This window comes from Pelophylax lessonae (genome assembly GCF_965119305.1).
Source record: "Pelophylax lessonae genome assembly, chromosome: 13".
Classification (NCBI taxonomy): domain Eukaryota; kingdom Metazoa; phylum Chordata; class Amphibia; order Anura; family Ranidae; genus Pelophylax; species Pelophylax lessonae.
In genome coordinates this window covers 131,401,676-131,424,376 of record NC_138780.1, presented here as the reverse complement: position 1 = coordinate 131,424,376, position 22,701 = coordinate 131,401,676, and the positions used below count along the sequence as shown (strand labels likewise).

The 22,701-nt window shown below is 39.9% G+C and overlaps 1 protein-coding gene across 2 annotated transcripts in view; it reads right to left on the bottom strand.

Annotated features, from left to right (window-relative positions):
• Positions 1–22,701, bottom strand: part of PAPLN (papilin, proteoglycan like sulfated glycoprotein) — a 169,514-nt gene that overhangs the window by 65,675 nt on the left and 81,138 nt on the right. For both annotated transcript variants that reach the window (XM_082275588.1, XM_082275589.1), the window contains exons 5-6: positions 5,251–5,311; positions 1,445–1,547 (exon numbers count right to left, since the gene is read on the bottom strand). In XM_082275588.1, coding sequence (XP_082131714.1) covers positions 1,445–1,547; positions 5,251–5,311 — 164 coding nt within the window. The remainder of the gene's footprint in view (positions 1–1,444; positions 1,548–5,250; positions 5,312–22,701) is intronic.

The following is a 22,701-nucleotide window of genomic DNA, read 5'->3' as shown; positions in this document are numbered from 1 at the left end:
TTATTTATTTCAATAGGGCTGTTTTCTAAGAGTATCCATGCTATCTTTATTCATTGATGAAGATTATATATTGAATAATTCTATTGTGTGTGACACAATAACTATGGATTGGTGCTCTTTATAGAAATTTTTATAAGGACGATGTTAATAGTTTTATTAGGTTTGCTTACTTTCGATCTACGCTATCTTTAGCTTATTTTGGCATCAGGATCCTAGCTTTATTTTATGTTAGAAAATGAGAACTGACATGTGATGTATTTGTTCATAATATTGTGCAGTTCCTATGGCAACTGCTCCCCTATTTATCCTGGCGATGATCACCCAGCCCCCAGCCCTTCTGAAAGTCACGTGATTGTGACACAACACATCAGGAGAAGTCAGGTGACGGCATTTCCCGTCTACTGCCGAGACTGGAAGTTCGAAATTTTACGCTGCTATCTTCCTGGGACCCCTCGGTTTGGTTCCTATGTTACATCTGCTGTCTCCTACTTAATTGTAAGTGACTATTGTTTTCATTAAAGCCTTGTTTTACTTTTTACACTATGGAGATCCTCATTTTGTTTTATATGAGCTGCGATTGACCTATAATGAAGTGATCCTCTTCAGCCAAGGATTGACCCCTGTAAAAACACATTACAATTTCTCTTAAGGTGAGCGACAACTGCACTCAGTGTTGGATATCGGTTGTGGGGAACACTTCTGTCACTTTTTGAAACACAGTATTCACGAATCAATAGACTTTTTGCTGGTCATTCACCACTATTGCACAATATATTTGGACACATTTCTTATATGTTTTTTTGAGTATTTCACATGATATTTTTTGGGACTTGGATATTTCATCGGACGGTGTGCAACACTTATTGATGTTTAGTTTCTCTTGCACATGCACTTTTTATTCATATTTTTTATATGCATGGTATCTGTGTTGAAGCACGATATATATATTATGGTACTCTATACATTTTTTCACTATTTTACTATTGTATTACTTCACTCTTATACTATTGATATAGTGACACTCCATACTCTTTTATTCGTCAATGAATAAGATTAGATCATGTATCTATTTTAGGGAATATTATATAGTATATTAGAATGTTTTTATACTTAACTAAATAAAAAAAGTATATTTTTTATTAGTTGCACCTCAAAAATCTCATCTTTCACAATACGTTACTAGAAATTTACAATACAGAAGCGTGGAATTTTACAATTAATTCAGGACTATTTACAACTTAAGATGAGTAGGGTACACTGTATACTGTGATACACTGTGAAATAAAGCTTAAAGAAGGAAAAAACTGATTTGGATATAATGTGGTTTCTATTTTTTTGGGTTGGGACAGGCCCCCCAGTAGTTATGGCTGCTGTGGCTGGTGGTGGAGCTATAAGTCCACCTTAAGTGGTACCCTGGTTCCTGCTTTAGTTTTTCTTTCTTTACCTCCATAGTATGGCAGCCACTTGTATCTTTTCCCCTGGAATTCCATGCCATCATATTCTGAACACTGCTCTGCACGGAAATCCCGTGAGCCATCAGGACAATCCTGTGAGTTGGGAAATACAATGAACATCATACACAGACAAATTAAAGTATAACAAGATAAGTATCACCCAACAAATTAAATTCAAAATAATAACAACATCTTACAAAGCCATCCACAGCTTAGCCCCCAACTATATCACTAGCCTAGTCTCAAAATACCAACCTAATTGCTCTCTTCGTTACTCTCAAACCTCCTGCTCTTTAGCTCCCTTGTCGCCTCCTCCCATGCTCGCCTTCAGGACTTTACCAGAGCCTCTCCAATCCTGTGGAACTCCTTACCCTTATCTGTCCGATTATCTCCTACTCTATTAGCTTTTAGGCGATCTCTGAAAACCCTCCTTTTCAGAGAAGCCTATCCTACCCACACCTAACAACTCTACCTCCATTTTCTCCATCTGCCCATCCCCCTCGGTTATTGCCTTTTGTTTCACTTGACCTTCCCTTCTAGATTGTAAGCTCTAACGAGCAGGGCCCTCTGATTCCTTCTGTATTGAATTGTACTGTAACTGTATTGTCTTCCCCCACCCTGTAAAGCGCTGTGCAAACTGTTGGTGTATATAAATCCTGTATAATAATAATAAAAAAAAGTATAAGACAAGAAACATTTTTTTCTTTAGATTTAAAGCAGTGAGGGGTTAAAACCACTTTAAGTTTTTGTATTCTTGTTTATGTCTCTATTAGGGAGAATGAAAGTAACAAAAAATCCAAAATTTTGAGTTGCCACATGAACAGAAGGGACATCTTTAAATTTGGACATCATTTTTTGTGACATTTGTTTTAGAGAGGATTTTCCACATAATGCAATATTCCTGTTGAGTGTACAATACAGGAAGTGAACAGGAATCCCCCTAATAAAATATAAATTACAAAAAAAAGGAAAGTAAGTTTAGCCCTCCCTACTCTGTTGAAAATGTAAAAAGGTTTGATTTGAAATATAATTTAAATGTATTTGAATAAGATACAGTATATTTTAAGGTATATAGTATATTATTATATACATTTATTTTTTATATAATTTTATATGCGTACTATGAAAAAACTTTTAAAAAGTTGAATACCTTCAAAAATTTATGAATTTAATATATATATATATTTTTTTAATCAATGAACAATTTACAAAGTGAGTAAAAGGGAAAAAAAAAATCGATATTTGATGTGCTTACCCTTTGCCTTTAAAACACCATCAATTTTACTTGGTAAATTTGCACATAGTTTTTTAAGGAACTTGAAAGGTAGGTTGTTTTATACAGCTAGAAAAACTAATCATAGTTTTTTGTGGATTTAGGCTGTCTTAGTTGCTTCTGTCCCTTCATGTAATCCCAGATAGATGCAATAAAGTTAAAGTGTTACCAAACCCACAACAGTAAAATCAGTCTGTATATGCAGTAAAGCATGCTTGTTAATACTCACTGTGGAACCTAAGGAGTTAATCCTCCACATTGTGTAAAAAGGCTGTTTGATCTGGTCTTCTCTGATTCTCCCCTTCTTCTACAGTTCCCAATCCATCTCCTGATAGTACAGAGCCTTGCGGGCACTCTGCACATGCTCAGTTTGATGTGTATTGCTAGAGAGTTTTTTTTTTGGAAAGGTGCATGTGATCGGCACAATCAGCACTGTCCAGGTAGAGGGTCAGGGGTCATGCAGCCTTATAGAACAGTCAGAGGGGAATGAAACTCCTCCTACGAGCTTTAACCAGTGCTCAGCCGGACACGTATAAACGCCACAAGACTGCTTTATACTACCGATGAGAAAAAGTATTATGCAGTATATATTTAGTAAAATAATTGCCTTTTCATGTTCTGTGTACTGTGGGAGACCAGATATAGTGAATGCAGGGTCCTGGGTTAAGTAACACTTTAAGATCAGGGCACTGTGGCAGCCCATACATTCTATTACCAGACTCCTTGATCTTTTTTTAACGGAAGATGGTGCTTTATGATTTATCATTGAAGTCATTGTCCTGCTGCAGAATGAATTTCAGGCTGATCTGATGCCTACCTGATGGTACTACATGATGCAAAAATATCTACCTGTACTTTTTAGCAATGAAGAGACCAATAATTCTGACCAAATTCTGACTCCTGGTGCATAAATGCAACCCCAAACCCGCAAGGAACCTCCAAAATGCTTCACTCTTGCATGTAGGCACTGCCATCCAGGCCTTCAGCAAACTTCTTTTACAGCTAAATAATTTAAATTATTGCTGCTATTTTCTGTGCACCAGTTCTTGTGCTGTTTTGCATTGGCAAATTGCTTGGCATTGCTACAGAAGTATAGCTTTTTATCTTCAAATCCACCATAAATGACAACTTTTGACCAGACGTCTCTACACTGTAGATGGGTATACAAGGGTCCCGCTTATTTCTGCCAAGCCTGAGCTGATAGTACCACTGCACATCTTCCAATTGTTAAGGGAAATTAGCATGGTGAGTCTTTTATCTACTTCACATGTGTCAAACATGCGACCTGACGGGCTATTTGATGTGGCCTTCTCCTGCACCTGTGGCACCCCCCTCATCTCTGCCCCCACCTTGTCTCAGCGGTTGGCAGCAGAGAGGAGGACAGAACTCTTCTCTGTGCAGCCAAAGCCCCCCCTTCCCGCTCCGGCAGCTGACTCCAGCCCTCTTCTAGTCCTCCTGCAGACCCTGCACTTTCTGCTTCCCAACTCCTTTCCCAGCTTCTTCCTGGCAGCAGGATAAGGTAAGAGGGTGCACTGCGATGTAAAAGAGGATGGGGAACTCTTGACTTCTGATGGTGGGGGGGCTCTTGACGTCTGATGTAAGGGGGGGTGGGGTCGACTGGACACCTAGTCTTACAGTTACAACTGGCCCTTTAAGGGCAACCATAATGCTGATGCATCCCGCAATGAATTTGAGTTTTTACACCCCTGATCTACTATGATAGGTTTCTATGGCTGACCACTGGGTTTTCAATATTTAGTCTTGCCTTTTTCTTAGTGTTTCTGCATAAGAGCTTCAACATCACATATGAAAGCACATGTCTTCTTTAAAATTTGTGTCTATGAGAGACTTTTTTGATACTGTGAACCCACGTTATGTCTTTTTGCTGTGCTCAGACTCACTATCGTGTAAGATTTTTTACACTGAACTGTCTTCAGTTACCTCAGCTTGTTGTAGAGCATGACTTTTCCTCACCTAGCTATTTCTGTTTGATTTAATAATTGTATTTTAAGCCACATATTATCTTGTTGAATATTACTACCTGTTTGGTATAACTGTTGAACAATAATAACATTTAAACACTTGGCAAAGTTGTGTAATAATGCACTAAACCATATGCTTGTAAATCCTTAACTGTGTGCATGTGTACCTGAGAGAATAAAGCAAAGGTCATAAGCAAAAGGTGAACACACCAAATATTAATTTGATAATTCTAGTTTTTTTTTCGTGTTTATGCACCGGGTAGTTTGTCAATTGATAAATAAAAATGACAGCATTTTTTCCATAGCATATATACTATATATATATATATATATATATATATATATATATATATATATATAATTTAAATAAATGTATAAACACACACACACATATATATATATTTTCTGTTTTTGTCATTAGCAGGCAGTATCTTCAATAACATAATCATTACTTTTTATCAAATTTATCACATTTTTTTCCTTGCACTCTAATGAATGTATATGATAAACAATGTATTGACTTTAAAGAAATGATTCTCACCTGCACATTGCAAGAACGATAGTTTCTGGTTGGTCCAATACAGTTTGATCCACCATCTGCCCTACGGAAGCAATAAAATCCATACTGTCATTACAACAACTGTGCACAATCCAGATTCAATATCAGCCACCATTATTTAAGTGTTACTAAACCAAGAACCTGCATTCACTATATCTGGTCTCCCCAGTACACAGAACATGGAAATGCAATTATTTTAGTAAATATGAACTGCTAAATACCTTTTCTCATAAGCAGTATATAGCAGCTTTGTGACTTGTATCAGTTCCTAGTAAAGCTTGTAGGAGGAGCTTTCTATCTCCCCCGATCCTCTGTCTGGACATGTTTGGACAGTGCTGATTGGCCTTGTGCTGATCACATCCCACTGACTCTCCCAAGAAACAAAAAAACTCTCTAGCAATACACACCAAACTGAGCATGTGCAGCCCGTCCCCTGGCTCTGTAAATATCAGGTTATTTTTTGGAGACAGTGAAAGAAGGGGAGGATCAGAGAGACATGATCAAACAGTCTTTATACACAATGCAAATGATTAACCCCTTAGGTTACACAGTCAGTATAACAAGCAGATTTACTGCATATACAGACTGATTTTACTGTTGTGGGTTTAGTAACACTGTAATGCTTTCAATAGAATAATATATGATTTGTCTATTATCTAAATCTCACAATGTGACCTGACATTTGACATATATCATCCCTCTTCCTTTAACCATTTGCAATCAAATCCATCCTCATAAAAGGTAACTATAAGGTTGATTAACCAAAGGCAAATAGGCTGTTCACTTCGCAAGAGAATTTTGAAATGTAGTGAAAACACACTTTGCAAAGAATATCCAATCATGTGCACGAGCAATTAAAAAAAAAACAAAAAAAAAAAACCTGTATTTTTGATTGCACGTGATTTGGAAAGAAGTCAGGAGAACTTCACTTAATTCACTAAGCTAAGGGAAAACACACCTGCAAAGTGAACAGCCTATTTCTTTTAGTAAATCAGCCTCATAAATTTTATTTTCTTCCCAGTCTCTGTACTGATTCTCTGGCTTGGGTCACTGAATAAATGTCATATGTCAGGGTATGTCCAGCCAAAACATTATTTCATAGTTTTGAATGGTGTGGGGAAGGGTTTGAACCCATCAGGCTTTTACTGCTATCTGCGGCTTTGTTAGCCTTCCTATCCTGCTGTTGCTAGGGAGGGGAACCATCCAATAAGCAAAACTAAAATGTTTTTGTTTAGTAGAGTAGAGAAATGGTGGCTCTGATGATTGTTATTACTATTTGTGCCCATTTAGCAGATTATTTCCCACTTCCCATCTGATAAAAACCTAATGCTTTCCAACTCAATCCAAAGCTAAGAAAGACGTTTTTAGCTTATCATACTTTAAAATGTACCTTCCCTTTTTAAAATACAGGATGGGTTCCACAACTGCCCACCATTATTAATCCCAGAATCCATTTAAAAATATATACATATATACAACATATGCTAACATACTAACCTTTCAAAAATGCAGCACCTAGGTGCAAAACTGTCGTATTCCGAAATAGTTCCTGATAAGGAATGTTTTTTTTGCAGATAATATGGCATAGCATATGTGTGGCATGTCTTCCCTTGCAACAGAAGACACTTGCAAAACTTCCAGACCTGCTCTTTTAAAACAAATTTCTTCAACCACTTTAGCTTTCACAACTGTACCCCCCCCCCCCCTATGTACCAGGGCAATTTTAACATTACTGCTATTAGCCTTTGACTATTAATTTTGTCATTAATTATATTTATAATTTTTGGTGATTTTTAATGCAATTTATAGACAAAAACAAAATAAGACTGAAAAACAAAAACACTTTTTTATTTTGATTAGTGCATCTTCAAAAAAAAAAAAAAAAAAGAATGGTGTTACTATAGACAAAATTATTTATTTTATTCTATAATTTGCCCCATTTTAAATTACACTAAATTCATGATTTTGGTATAAAGCATGACTAATTATTAAAAAATAAATTAAGACTTTTTTTCTTTCAAGTGTGTGCTTTTTATGCAACAAAAATATTAAAGAACCAAATTAATACAAGTGAAAAAATAGTTTAAATAATAAAAATGTGAAAAAATAAATAAAAACAAACAATCAGCCAGAAAATACTGAAAGATGACTCCACCGGCCTCAAAGGTTATAAATGGTAGACCTTCGCAGATTGCGATGTAGATCTCCAGAGATGGGTGTTATATAAAAAAGAAGAAAAGGGCAAACGCCATAGCGTAAAACCAAAAAAACAGGATAATGACACCCAAAGTGTGTGAAAAGAAAAAGGGGAAGGACCAAATTAGGGCTGATTAGGGAAAACTAAGGGGTTGATTTACTAAATGCAAATTGACTGTGCAGTTGCACCAGAGCTTAGTAAATGAGTTAATGCTTTACTTTATAAAAAAATATCCATTTGCATGCCAGGAAAATCAAAATAAACAACATTTTTTGCAAAATAAAAAAGCATTTAATTGGATGATGGAAGTCAGCAGAGCTCCCACTCATTTACTAAGCTCTGGAGCAACTGCACTTGCAAAAGGGCATAGTCTACTTGCCTTTAGTTAATCATCCCCTTAAGAGTTATATAGGGTTCAATGGAAACTTTATTTAAAAGAATTTTCCTCCTTTTCTCCCGCTCTTCCATTATAGATTGTGTTGCTTCATTATATTTACCATTACCTACCACTCACATTTCCCTAGCGGATATATATATATATTTATATATATATATATATATATATATGCTCCGCTAACAAAACGCGGTAAAAACTAATTTTCATTGATTTTAATAGGAAAGTATATTTTTGGTGCACTTTTTAAACATGCAGCAAAAATGTAGTATGCAGGTCTTTTAGAAATGCACTGCACCGGCAGAGCATAGGTGTAAAGGATTCATAGGATTTAAAGGGGTACGTTTTTCAAGCAATTATGTTCTGATTTATAAACACCAAAAGCACATCAAAAACTGATCAGTGTAAAGGAGCTCTAAAAGATAAGGTCTTGATATGTTGCTCTGGAGATATTTTTCCCCCTCAACTCACCTTATAACCTTTACTGTTGTTAATGGTTCAATTTTCCTGCATCTTTATCTTGACCCACAGGTTCAAAACCACACTCATCAACAACAGAGACATGCGGTCCCTGCATCAGGTATTTTTTTCTCTACGACATTGAAACATTTCTTTATACTTTTTAGGTTACTTAAAGTGTATAAAAATAAAAAAAATTAACAACTCCTTAGAAAGATATTTTCTTTAGTTCTAAATGCCATATTTACTTATGCTTCCCCAGGATGCACAAGGATATGACAATGGTTAAAGACAAAGCATTGGTGTACACCATCTTGCCTGGTCCAATAATTACCTGAAGCTGGAAGAAGAGGACTGTCTCTACTACTCACTACACTGCTGACCTCATTCGTAGTATTCTCTATCTAGTGTGGTCATGAACAAGGTGCCCTTTCTATTTCGAAACATGTGAATGTAACTGTTTGTTTGTTTTTTTCACATGAATAGCATTTTTTACGGCACTAGATGGATGCGCTTCCCTTTTTTGATTGAGTGCCGGTTCACATTACTGCTCCTAAAATTACATGCGATCTCTGTGCGGTGCAAATTCAGCCATACAGTTTGTATGGCTGAATTCGCACCTCAATTGCACCCAACTCGCACAGGACCCTTTATTCGGTCCACAGCAGAATCGGATCGCATGGTGGATCACACTAGTGCGATCCGATTTTGTGCAAACTTTCAGATCGCATTGCGATATGCGATCTGATCTGGAAGTGTTGTTAACACCTTAATTGACACCCCCAGCGTATCGCATATGGCAGTGTGAACTGCCAAGGGTGCAGATGCGATGCGGGAACACACTGTATACTCACAGCGTTCCCACATAGCAGAAATGTGAACCGGCACTTAAACTCTAATTTAGTTGAGGAAAAAAATCCTTGCTGGGTGATCTACGCACACTGCAATGGTAATTTCTTACCTTTTTCTGTTCTGAAGAAAAAGCTAGTTGTTTCACAATTTCCTTTCTAGACTGATTCCTGAATAGGAATACTGAATTTCAGTGTTCTAATAAGGAAAACTGCAGGATATGCATTCCTTTTAAATTAGCTAACCCTTAGGGAGTATCAAGCCAAAAATGAAATTCCTATTGCATGTGATGCATAAAATTTGACTTAAGGCCAGTGTAACCACAATTTCTGCATTCTGGATGTGTTTCTGCATGGTTTTTTTAAATGTTTTATTATGCATTCCAGTAGGATTTTTTTCCCCTCCTTTTTTTTTACAGTTCAATAAGGACATTCCAGTGCATTTTTGATGCATTTTTTATGCTATTTTGATTCATTCTGGTACATTTTTGATGCGTTTTGCTGCGTTCCAGATGCACTACATACAGAAAAAAGCAACATGTTTGACTTTTGTTGACTGCACTGGAAGACACTGCACTAATGTGAACTAGGGCCATTGGAGTACATAGAAAACACTGTGCATGCACTTTTATTGCACATTAAAAACACATTGGACTGCATCTGATGTGAACCAGCCCTCGGTGCAGACTTCTGAGAAAATCAGTGAGCCAATCCCACGAGCAAGAAATTACATTTTTGAGGGCTTTCTATACACCGACAGTGTATAGAACACCTTCAGGTTGCCATATTGCATTACATTTTGACAGTCTTAGAAAATTACAGCATGGGCAGATTGAAGTGGAAGGGTCATTTTTGAAAACATTAGATGGCAAAATGACTTGTGTAGCAATTGTATATATGTTTTTATTATTATTTTTTAAATTCAGGTTGTGTTCTGACATCATATGTAGATTTAAACTCATCCTTTTAATCTGCAGATGAATGAAACAGAGTAGATACAAATGTAACAATGCATTTCATCAGTGTTTATAAACACTGTTTCAGGCTATCTGCTTTCTGTAGCAGGAGCTCCTACAGCTGCTGTATTTACACAAAAAATTCTGCCCATCATTATGACAGTCTGGAATTACCATCAAGTGCAAGGGGTGGAATGGCAGAAGGGCAGAAGTACAGAACATACTACATATATATTGTATACTTCATTGAGGTTTCTTTGGGCTTGTGTAGTATGTAGTCTATAATTGCTTTAATTATCAAAGAGTATATATATCAGAACAGAACTAGGAACACAGAATATTTTATCTCCAAGCTGAATTGTTATTGATAGAAAAACGATTGGCACATAATATTACAGCTGAGTACTCAGGAAACTGTATGTCTTGAACTGCTAGAATTGTAGGTAATGGACATAGTAGGCATTCTACTGACCCTTGAAAAATTAAAATTTTATTTCATTGTAATTTATTACCTGGGTGTGGAGAAATGTTTTGATTAATACACAGGACCACCACTTTTTATTATAAGTTAACAGAAATACCAAACAAAACCTAGTGATAGGATTAGACAGATGTCTCCAGCATGGTAGGGATAAAGTTAATCCTATGTTGCTACTGGCAATCTTAATGAATTAACTTGGTCCTGTTAATCAGTTAATGTATGACAATCCCCTTACCGCAATCAATTAATTCAGGCAGGGTTAATTTGTGCAGAGTGTCAGAGATGATCCTGCTGGCACTAAATACTGTCATAATGAAAAGCATCAAGGCAGTGTCCTTAGGGTTGACCATAGATTTGAGATGTACACCACTTTATGTGCATGGCTATTGCTGGAATGGGGAACAGTTGAGTCACAAGTAGCATGAATGTTTATGTTACAATCATTCTATAGAAGAAGCATGTGGATGTTGGATTCTCTGACTCTTATTTAATTTAATTTGATATTGTGTGGATTTGTAAAACAATGCTCCAGTGAAACAATTATCCACCAATAATATTCACACGCAATGAATGAAGTCATTAGGTGTGTATCATACAGATCTACTAGGAACATTATATAAATAAATGCCAACGGGTTCGCTTTGTAGGGGGTTCATTCTACTTGAAATCTGTGATACCAAAAACATAGCAGCAAACCCCACTGACGTCTATGGGGATGAATCATAATTCTAAATTCTGGGTATTTTTAAAAATTGGGACAATTGGGATATGAGCACTACCAAAGGGAACATTTAAAAAAGCAGGAAGACACAAAAATAAATAAAAAAAAAACTACTGTACAGTGGGGATTTTATTGGGACTTTGATGGCAACATGGAAAAAAGCGCTATTTGTTTAAATGACATGCTTTAAAGAGACCTTTAAGCTGTATGTGGCATTATGAAACAGTACATTTTCCTGTACAGTGTCTGCGACATCATATTCTGGCATCACATATTTTGAATGTGTTATTGATTTTTTTAAATCAACACCCCGTTCTGATTTATTTTAACTTGAAAAAAAAAAATACTTTTTATTTACTTTTGGCTGAGATTTTTTTTATCAAGTGTTCATAGTTCTTAATTGACCAAGCATCAGCCTTGATGGATCTAAAATCCATAGGAAAGTTTATTTAGAAAAAAAAAAATAAATAAAGCTAAAGCCCTCAAATGCTTCCAAGTTGGCCAGTGACACAACAGTTTAGTAGCATACGTTTTAAGGTTTTTTTTTTTCTCAGCGCCACATTGCATTGTTCTAAAAATGTATAAAAATGTCAAAATAGAGTGCACAGAAACACTTCAAAACCACAACTCCAATATAAAAGCAGGTTCCTAGGCGTATAGACAGATGACCAAGTAGAAGATGTGGTGAATTACATTGGCTGCTGCTACCCCAACTCATATGATCAATGAGCCAAAAATCAAAAAAGAAGGGTGGGGAAAAGTGCTGTGCCAAGTCATAAATAAGCATTAAAGTTGGGTCATATAAAATAAAACAGTTTATTCCATTTATGAGGAGTTTAACCAAGGATCAATTGACATGCAGGTTCCAAAAATTGCCAGACAGTAGAACAGGAACAAGCTTGCCTAAATTTTATTATACCTGAGCATGGAGCCAGATGGAAAGCAAGGGACCTCTGGGAGCTCCTGTGGTAAGTGGATAGCCAAACAAACCCAGGGAAGATAAAAGGTGCTGGCCGCGGGCCAGGAAATTCAAAGGGATACCTCGTAGGCAGCCTATGTGAATGAAGCAGCCTGGAGACTCTAGGACAGGTGTCGGACACAAGCGGCGGCCGGGAGACCTAGAAGTGACAGCCACATATGGGGGAGGAGACCCGCCCAGAGCCTGGAGATGATGTCAAGTACTGGTGGAAGTGTGCAGTGGTGCTCTGCCGTATAAGGGCAACGGCAAACACAGGAGCCTATCCCAGAATGATAAGGCCACTTGGACAATAGAATACAGTTAAAAGTGCAAAGCCAGCAGCAGGAGCTGTGAATACATGTTTCAAGGATAAACCCCTTATTCAGGTCATATTTCCCCACCTTCCTTTTTTAAAACCACAACTCCACATTTCCCAAACCCCCTCCCATCCCCATATCCCCAATTATTCCCAAAATATTGATAATATATACTTCAAGTATTTATTTGATACAAAACTTACTAGCATCAGGACAAGCACTTGAAGAGGAAGCAAATAAAAATAGACAAGGCAGATTTTAGTAAAAGCTAGAGTGCGTTATCTGAGATACAATAGCCACAAATCTTGTTCAGTTGCTGAACAGTAAGTAAGCAGCTCGGTTAGGCTAAAATATAAGAGAAAGTGATAAGGCAAGTTTTATCTTGAAAATGAAATCAGTGTATAATTTAAGATACAGTAGTTCCAATATTGTGCAGTGGCTGTACAGTACAGCTTAAGATGCAGCATTAGTTGCCATCTTGAGCTGCAAAAAACAAAGCACTCCACTCCTTAATGCATCTGCGCTAGTAATTCAAGTCTTAATGTCCAACTCAAAAGTTATTCATAGTTAAAAAAAAAAACAAGAGTCCTCTCAGCTGAAAGACAACTTGCTGCTTCCAGTAATCCATACAGGGTAATGACAGAGCTTGAAAACAAAAGAGAAAAAGGAAGTGCATCTCTCTGGAGCAATAAAACTCTTTATTAAGAAAATTTATAAAACAAAAGCAGCAAATGTGTTTACATGTCCTCTGCCAGAATGTTGAAGTACACAGCCATGCTGGTTGCAAGGAGGGAGGTCCTTGATCATGGGGCCAATGAAATACCAAGGTGTATATATGGCCGTGCTCCTCCACCACAAAATTTGAGACAGACCAGGTTAAGATGGCACCTGTCCACACCTGTCAAAACCCTTCATGTTGTAGCTCAGCTAAGACATCAGAGCTTTGACTGTAAACGTAACACTCACTGCCTCTCAGGAGACACGGGGAGTCAGTGTGGTAATTGTGGTGGTGTACTTCAGGGGCAGTTCCCCTTTTCTCAAGCCTTGAGAAAGGGGGATCTGCCCCAAATAAGTGTCAAATTCCCAGTCAAATTTTTTTTTTTGCAATTTTTTATTTAATTTAATATGTATTTATAATTTTTTGATTATTTTCTGCATTTTTTTTTTAATATTGAGGCAATTGTTGGGCTGTACACAGCAGAGACCAGACAGGTCTACAATTCCTCCGCATTGTCAGTGTAATCTTTCTCTTCCCAGGCACTCTGCAGCCATTTTTTAATATTCATTTACTTCATTATAGTCAGGACAATGAAGGCAAAGCTGCAGGAGAACAGATCAACAGACAGATCTGTTCAGAGTTGTGATGAAAACATCCCTAGTGCATCTACAAACTATTTAATTTCTCCCATGGGACTTTGAAAGCCAATGGAAAATTGTATAAAATACTTTAATAGTTTGTAGCTGCAAGAGGACAATGTAGGCCATAGGCTGCCTGCCCTTCCCCCTCTGTTGTGCAGCAGCAAATGGAGGAGCGAAATCCTATGTCCAGAGTGAAGCAAAAGTTAAGTGAAAAATCCTATGACCACTGGCTGCCCGTCCTTCCCCAAACCAGGATTTGCCCCCCCCCCCCCCCACTAAAAAAAGGTTACATGGAACCTCAAAATGAGAGGTAAAAGTTGCTTCTTCTCCTCCTGCTACCTCCTACCTCAATCTTAGTCAAATCATGCACAGGGAAGAACCAGTGAACAGCCTGGTACACAGAAACATATTCATAGACTTATTTCAAGCCATCTTCAACTTCATTGGCATTTTATTGTGCATTTTCTCCAGAGTCGGAGAAGACAGCAGCCAAAATTAAGCATACAGTCCTACAGCCATAGGATGCCCACCCTTACCCAGCAGAGTGAAGCCTTAAAACTCAAAGCAGCACTCACCAACACCAACCTTACTGTCTCCATTGCCTGTATGCTAGATTGACACTTCAACTGCTTCTGCACCAACTGATGATAACAGCCCCTTTCTAGTTCATGGCCTGGGTAGTCCTATATTGTAATTTCCCACAGGCCGTCTTTTTTTTTTGGGGGGGGGGTTAAACACCATTTACAGATTTACAATTTTTAAGGCTCCTTTCACACTAGCCGACTCCAAAGTTGCAGGATTTTCAGTGCAACTTTGTTACAACTTTGAAGTGACTTACTAAGTTATAAGACTTTTACACTCCCTGGCATTCAAGTCGTGTCAAAGTCGGATCAAAGTAGTGCACCTTTTTTGAAGTTGCAGTGGCTACAGTAGTGTCAATTAGAACGGATCTGATAGAGATACATGGCATTTCACAGGTCCTGGGACTTTGGGTCTCACAAGGCGGATCCTAAGTCGCACAAGTGTGAAGGCAGCCTTAAGGTGTAAAATAAATTGAAAACAAAGCAATCCAGGTCTGCAGTTTACAGTATAGGTACTATGAACACAATGAACAGTAAATTACCTGTTTTCAGACTACAAATAATGCAAAACAAAAATATATAATATGCTCAAAATAAAGACTCAAAATAAAAAAAAATCCAAAAAAAAACAGAGATTTGTCTCCCACAAATTTTTTTAAGTACAACAAAGAACAATAAAACACAGTAGTTGCTTTAATAGTACTACAATTCCAAAGCCCCTCTAAAATTAGCCAATCAAAGATGCTGTAAAAAGACAAAACAAATTATATACATAGGTCCCCAGATTGTCTGTGAAAATTATGCACCCCAAAAGTGTTGTATCTAGACTCAATTTATATTGCATAACATGCAAAACATTTCTCTAGATTCTTCCTACATAAAGAATAAAGACTTACTTATCTGATTTCAAAGTGAACCCCAAAGTAGGAATGAATAAGAAACAAAACAGACTTTCACTGGAATGTGACATGCTCACAAGACTTTCTAAGTACATTACTATTCTTCTGCATCCATTGGGAGGGATTACTGTTTAGGCCACCCTTAAACAAGCTGTTATTACAGCCTTTTTTAAAACCTACATACAGCTTGTAGGCAGGTGCCTACTTTGGGGTATGCCCTCCACCATGTTCTACCTCATGTTGTTACCGTTGCACCGTTTTATTTATTAAAATACACTCCTCAAAAACATTAAAGGAACACTTTTTAACAACACAAAAAAATCGGGTATGATGGCGCTCCCGGACAAAATGACATGAAAAGAAAGAAAAAAAAAAAAAAAAGAAAAAAAACTTGGATGCTGCTCGGGATCTGGATAATAAACTTGTTTATTAAAATCAATAAAATAGGCTCCTGGTCAAGGAAAAACCAATGGTGTGCCAGGGAAGTAATACTGAGCATGTAGACATGGTACCAAAGGAGATAACTCAAAAAGCAAGGAGGACCCAGAGGCAGGAAAACAACGCCTTACCACCAGTAAGGTCTGGACAGTGTGTCACCTGTGGATGGGCTGACCGACAGCCTCGATCGGATCGGGAGCCTTCGCTGCGGGTGAGTCTCCGGATGGGGCGATGCCTGGGGTGAGAAGAGGTTGATGGAGGGGTGGTATCCTCAAACCCCGACCTACAGCTCCGGTGGTGGTGCGCGCCCGAGGTGGCAGCGGCCGCTGCTCGTCAGTCCCTGCTGACGCGGCGCCGGGAGATGACGTCACCAGGTGCCTAGCGCCGACATGCGCACCAGGGGCTGGACCCACGATGTAGCCGGAAGTGTGGAGGTGGCTCACCAACGACCCGGCTCTAGCACCACCAAAGGGTCACCTGGCGGAGCTATTGGGGAATGCCACAATTGGAGGGAAATGACATGTTTCGGGCCAAGCCCTTCTTCAGATCTCCTGTGGCTAACTGAAAATGGCACATATATAGGGTATGAGGAGGAAGAGGCGTTGCCCCCCACTCTCTGGCTCCACCTTGTGTCAAATCATGATAAATATAAAACAATGACATAATGACATGACAAAACAAAAACAAACCAACAAATATCATAGAAAATAAATGGAAGAAAAATATATAAACAATATGTGAAAATTGTATAAAAAAAAAAAAAAAAAAAAATTAAAAAATTTTTTTAGAAAATGAAAAATGACAGATGACGACCTCGAGCCCAACCAAAAAGAATGTTACACCACAGTGTAAGCGTCGAGCTCCTCGTTCAACCCATGGGGGGACAGAGTATTAAGCTTATAAATCCAGAACGTCTCTCTCTTGCAAAGCAAGGAGAGACGTTCATTACTGGACAAGGAACCCTTGGGTACGCACTCAACCGCCCACACCCTAAGGTCCTGTACTAGGCTCTTATGGTGGGTGGCAAAGTGTCGGGGCACACTATGGGGTGGTTTCCCATTTTTAGTATTTAGTCCCTGCAAAATACCTCTACGGTGCTCACCAATCCGTGTGCGCAGATGACGGATGGTGCGGCCCACGTAAAGTAAATTGCAAGGACATTGTAATATGTATACCACATATTCTGTGGTGCAGGTGATGAATTGGCGTATGCTGTAGCTCTTGCCAGAGGAGTCACAGAAGGATTCACGGCCATGCTGGATAAAGCAACATGTGAGGCACCCTCTCTTCCTACACTGAAAGGTGCCTACTTTGTCGCTAAAATATGACCTGATGTCCAAGGGCCTATTAGACGTGGATGCGTTGATTTTGCTGGGAGCTATGACGTTCTTGATGGTCCGTGCCCTCCTGTAAACCACATGGGGGGCTGCTGGGAGATGGGGGCCTAATCTGGGATCAGAAAGTAATATTGACCAATGTTTCTTCAGAATATGGGAAATACGTCTGAAGTTATTGTTAAACCCGGTGATGAATCGGGCTTTGGGGATGGTTTGCAAAGTGGAGGTGGGCCCAGATGGGCGGGAAGGGGATATGTCCCTGCACTCAGTGAATGCCTTTAGAACCAACTCCTCCGGGAATCCTTTTTCCAAAAAACTCACTCTCATGAGTTGACCCTGGGTTTCATAATCTTCCAGACGGGAACAGTTTCTGCGTAACCGCAGAAACTGTCCCTTGGGAATATTGGTCTTCCAAGATGGGTGGTGGCAACTCTCATAATGAAGATAAGAGTTGCCAGCCACCGATTTGATGTGATTGAGGGTCACAATCGCGTTGTCGGCGTGTGTGAGCTCCAGGTCAAGGAAGACCAGACGCACAGGGTCTATAACATGGGTAAAGGATAACCCGAAGGTGTTGCTGTTGCAGTGGTCGACGAAGGCCTGGAAGATGTCGAGGTCCCCCATCCCAGGATAATCAGAGTATAGCATCAAGCCAACTAAACTCCTGGGATATTGATCTGGACAGTTAAGTAGCAGAGGGGATTGTTAATCAGTTTTAGCTGCTTTGATGTTAATTAAATTAACAGGTGCACTAGATGGGCAACAATGAGATGACCTCCAAAGCAGAAATGCTTTTACAGGTGATGGCCGCTGACATTTTTTTCTCTACTCATCTTTTCTAACTAGTTTTTCACTAGTTTTGCATTTTGATAGGGTAAGTGTCACTACTGGTAGCATGAGGCAATACCTGGACCCTATAGAGGTTGCACAGGCAGTACAACTCCTCCAGGATGGGACATCACTACGTGCCATTTCCAGAAGGTTTGCTGTGTCTCCCAGAACAGTCTTAAGAGCATGGAGGAGATTCCAGGAGGCAGGCAGTTGCGCTAGGAGAGCTGGACAGGGCCCTAGAAGGTCCTTAACCCATCAGCAGGATCAGCATCTGCTCCTTTGTGCAAGGGGGAACAGGATGAGCACTGCCTGAGCCCTGCAAAATGACCTCCAGCAGACCACTGGTGTGAATGTCTCTGACCAAAAAATCATAAAAAGACTTCATGAGGGTGGCCTGATGGCCCGACGTCCTCTAGTGAGCCCTGTGCTCAATGCCCGGCACTGTGGAGCTCAATTGGCATTTGTCATTGAACACCAGAATTGGCAGATCCGCCACTGGCGCCCTGTGTTTTTCACAGATGAGAGCAGGTTCAACCTGAGCACATGTGACAGACGTGAAAGGATCTGGTGAAGACGTGTAGAATGTTATACTGCCTGTAACATCGTTCAGCATGACCGGTTTGGTGGTGGGTCAGTGGTTGTCTGTGGAAGCGTATCCATGGAGAGACTCGCAGATCTCTACAGGCTAGACAATGACATCCTGACTGCCATTAAGTATAGGGATGAAATCGTTGGACCCATTGTCAGACCTTATGCTGATGCAGTGGCCCTGGGTTCCTCCTGGTGCACAACAATGCCCGGTCTCATGTGGCAAGAGTATACAGCCAGTTCCTGGAGGATTAAGGAATTGATACCATTGAATGGCCCCCATGCTCGGCTGACCTAAATCCAATAGAACACCTCTGGGACATTATGTTTCAGTCCATCTGCTGCCGCCAGATTGCACTTCAGTCTGTTCAGGAGCTCAGTGCTGCCCTGGTCCAGATCTGGGAGGAAATACCCCAGGACACCATCCATTGTCTCATTAGGAGCATGCCCTGACGTTGTCAGGCACACATACAAGCACGTTGGGGCCATAAAAATTAATAAGTACCATTTTGAGTTGCTGCAATGAAATTTCAGCGAAATGGACTAGCCTGCTGCATAACTTCTTCACTTCAATTTTTGTCTTTTTGACTATGCAGAAGTCAGGAGAGGGTTAATATGTTGACTTCTGGGTGTTTATGGCTATGCCACCTTGTGGCAAGCTATTAATAAATAGGAAGGCAACCTAATTTGGTCCTTGGGTCTTTGATGGGAAAGTACAAGGAGGACTGCAGCCACATGTAATTCTACTCTACTCCAGTCATGGTGCCTAAGACAGAACATGAACTCTACTTAAAGGACTTTACTTTATTTATGAGGTAGGAACTAGCAGCCTGAAGATAGGAATAACTAAAGTTGTGTATGGAGAAATCTGTGAGAGACTGTTTTATACTGCTTTGTATCTGCACAAGTTTCAAGTCAATGTTCTAATGTTCAAGAAAGTGCCTAGTCTGAAGTTCCTTAGAAAAGGGGTGCATGCATGGTGTATTAATAGAACAGTATAAAGAAATTAATAGAACAGGGCTTAACCACTTAAGCCCCGTAAGATTTTACCCCCTTCCTGACCAGGGGGTACTTTGCGATTCGGCACTGCGTGACTTTAATGGACAATTGCGCGGTCGTGCGATGCTGTACCTAAACGAATATGACGTTTTTTTTTCCCCACAAATAGAGCTTTCTTTTGGTGGTATTTGATTACCTGTGCGATTTTTTGATCATGCGCTATAATCAAAAAAAGAGCGACAATTTTGCAAAAATATCAATATTTTTCACATTTTTTTATATGAAATTCCCCCCCAAAAAATGTAAAAATCAAAATTCTTTTAAATTTTTGGGCAATTTGTTTTCTGCTACCTATGTTTGGTAAAAAAAAATCACAATAAGCATATTTTGATTGGTTTGCGCAAAAGTTATTGCGTTTACTAACTAAGGGAAAGGTTTTTGTCATTTTTTGTTTTTTGTTTTTTTAACGATTAATGGCGGCGATCTGCGATTTTTTTTGCGGTACTGCGACATTGCGGCGGACAGATCGGACCCTTGACTGACATTTTTGACACTTTTGGGGGTACCAGTGACATTACTACAGTAATCAGTGCTATACATATGCACTGTTACTGTAAAAATGACACTGGCAGGGAAGGGGTTAACTTTATTAGAGATGCAGTGACTATGTGTGTCCCTAGGGGCATGCTTCTAACTGTGCAGGGATGTGGCTGTGTGTGTAACAGCACAGATCAATGGTCCTACATAGCAGGACCGTTAGATCAGTGCTTTTACACAGGGAAGAATGACAGGCGGCTTTGTTTACATTAGCCGCCTGCCTTTCTCCCTTCACAGCGGACGATCGCGAGTGACCAGCGGACATCGGGTCCGCCGGTCACACGCACAGTGGTGTCCGTGAACGAGCCGAGGCGGGAGCGCGCCCGCCCGCTATTGGCTCCCAGGCTAGTGACGTATATATATACGTCACTTTGCCTGTCCGGGGCTGACCGCCGCAGTAAATAGTTGTGCGGCGGTCGGCAACCGGTTAAAATGGGAACGAAGAGAAGGGATGAAGAGGCATTAGAAAAGTCTAACCTGCAAAGGAGTTGGAGGAGAAAAGGCTATATTGCCACTGCTATGGGTAACTGAAGCGGTCAGGTGCTAAAGCAGCCAGCCAGCGGAAAGCTGTGGTCACACCTATGGAAGGCTATTGTATGTGTATTATACATTTCTACATTGGGATAATGACCATGGCAATTTAATGTTTGTGTATGTAGCCCTGTAATGGGGGGGGTCATATGAAGTTGCCCTCGCCACACAGGCTAACCTGCAGGTAACCGAATGAGCCAGAGCCTTCGCTAAAGAGTGGACTATGAATACATAATTGGCAGTGCCTCCACCTAGAACAGGGCACCAGCGTATCTAGAGATGATCCCTTTCTAGGACAATAACTAATAACTCACCCAAAGTAACTGACAGCAGTAGTACTAATACACCCAGCATAGATTTCTAAGAGTAAAGATATGCAGACATACCAGCACATGATTAGTGTAACTTTATATACAATAAAGTGATGGCATAACATACAACCAAAGCAATAACAGGAAGAATGTACATACAGTATCTCACAAAAGTGAGTACACCCCTCACAATTTTGTAAATATTTTATTATATCTTTTCATGTGACAACACTGAAGAAATTACACTTTGCTACAATGTAAAGTAGTGAGTGTACAGCTTGTATAACAGTGTAAATTTGCTGTCCCCTCAAAATAATTCAACACATGCCCATTAATGTCTAAACTGCTGTCAACAAAAGTGAGTACACCCCTAAGTGAACATGTCCAAATTGGGGCCAATTAGCCAATTTCCCACCCCAGTGTCATGTGGCTCTTTAGTGTTACAAGGTCTCAGGTGTAAATGAGGAGCAGGTGGGTTAAATTTGGTGTTATCGCTCTCATTCTCTCATACTGGTCACTGGAAGTTCAACATGGCACCTCATGGCAAAGAACTTTCTGAGGATCTGAAAAAAAGAATTGTTGTTCTTCATAAAGATGACCTAGGCTATAAAGAAGATTGACAAGAGGTTGTCTTTGGGGAATAGACCTATGAGTGCTGCCAGGCAAAGGTTGAAGGTGTGGGGGTTAGCCTGTCAGTGCTCAGACCATACACCGCACGCTGCATCAAATTGGTCTGCATGGCTGTCATCCCAGAAGGAAGCCTCTTCTAAAGACGATGCACAAGAAAGCCCACAAACAGTTTGCTGAAGACAAGCAGACTAAGGATATGGATTACTGGAACCATGTCCTGTGGTCTGATGAGACCAAGATAAACTTATTTGGTTCAGATGGTGTCAAGCCTGTTGGGTGGCAACCAGGTGAGGAGTACAAAGACAAGTGTGTCTTGCCTACAGTCAAGCATGGTGGTGGGATTGTCATGTTCTGGGGCTGCATGAGTGCTGCCAGCACTGGGGAGCTACAGTTCATTGAGGGAACCATGAATGCCAACATGTACTGTGACATACTGAAGCAGAGCATGATCCTCTCCCTTCGGAGACTGGGCCGCAGGGTAGTATTCCAACATAACGACTCCAAACACACCTCCAAGATGACCGCTGCCTTGCTAAAGAAGCTGAGGTGATGGACTGGCCAAGCATGTCTCCAGACCTAAACCCTATTGAGCATCTGTAGGGCATCCTCAAATGGAAGGTGGAGGAGAGCAAGGTCTCTAACATCCACCAGCTCCGTGATGTCATCATGAAGGAGTGGAAGAGGACTCCAGTGGCAACCTGTGAAGCTCTGGTAAACTCAATGCCCAAGAGGCATAAGGCAGTGCTTGAAAATAATGGTGGCTACTTTGGGTCCAATTTGGACATTTCCAATTAGGGGTGCACTCACTTTTGTTGCCAGCGGTTTAGACATTAATGGCTGTGTGCTGAGTTATTTTGAGGGGACAGTAAATTTACACTTCTATATGTAGCAGGTTTTCCAGGCATAGGGCCTGATGTCGGTCTGCCATTGTTACCGGTGACACCTTCAGCCCATTTAAGCTGAATACCCAAGTGTGAGATTGGAGACAATTCCTGCATCTT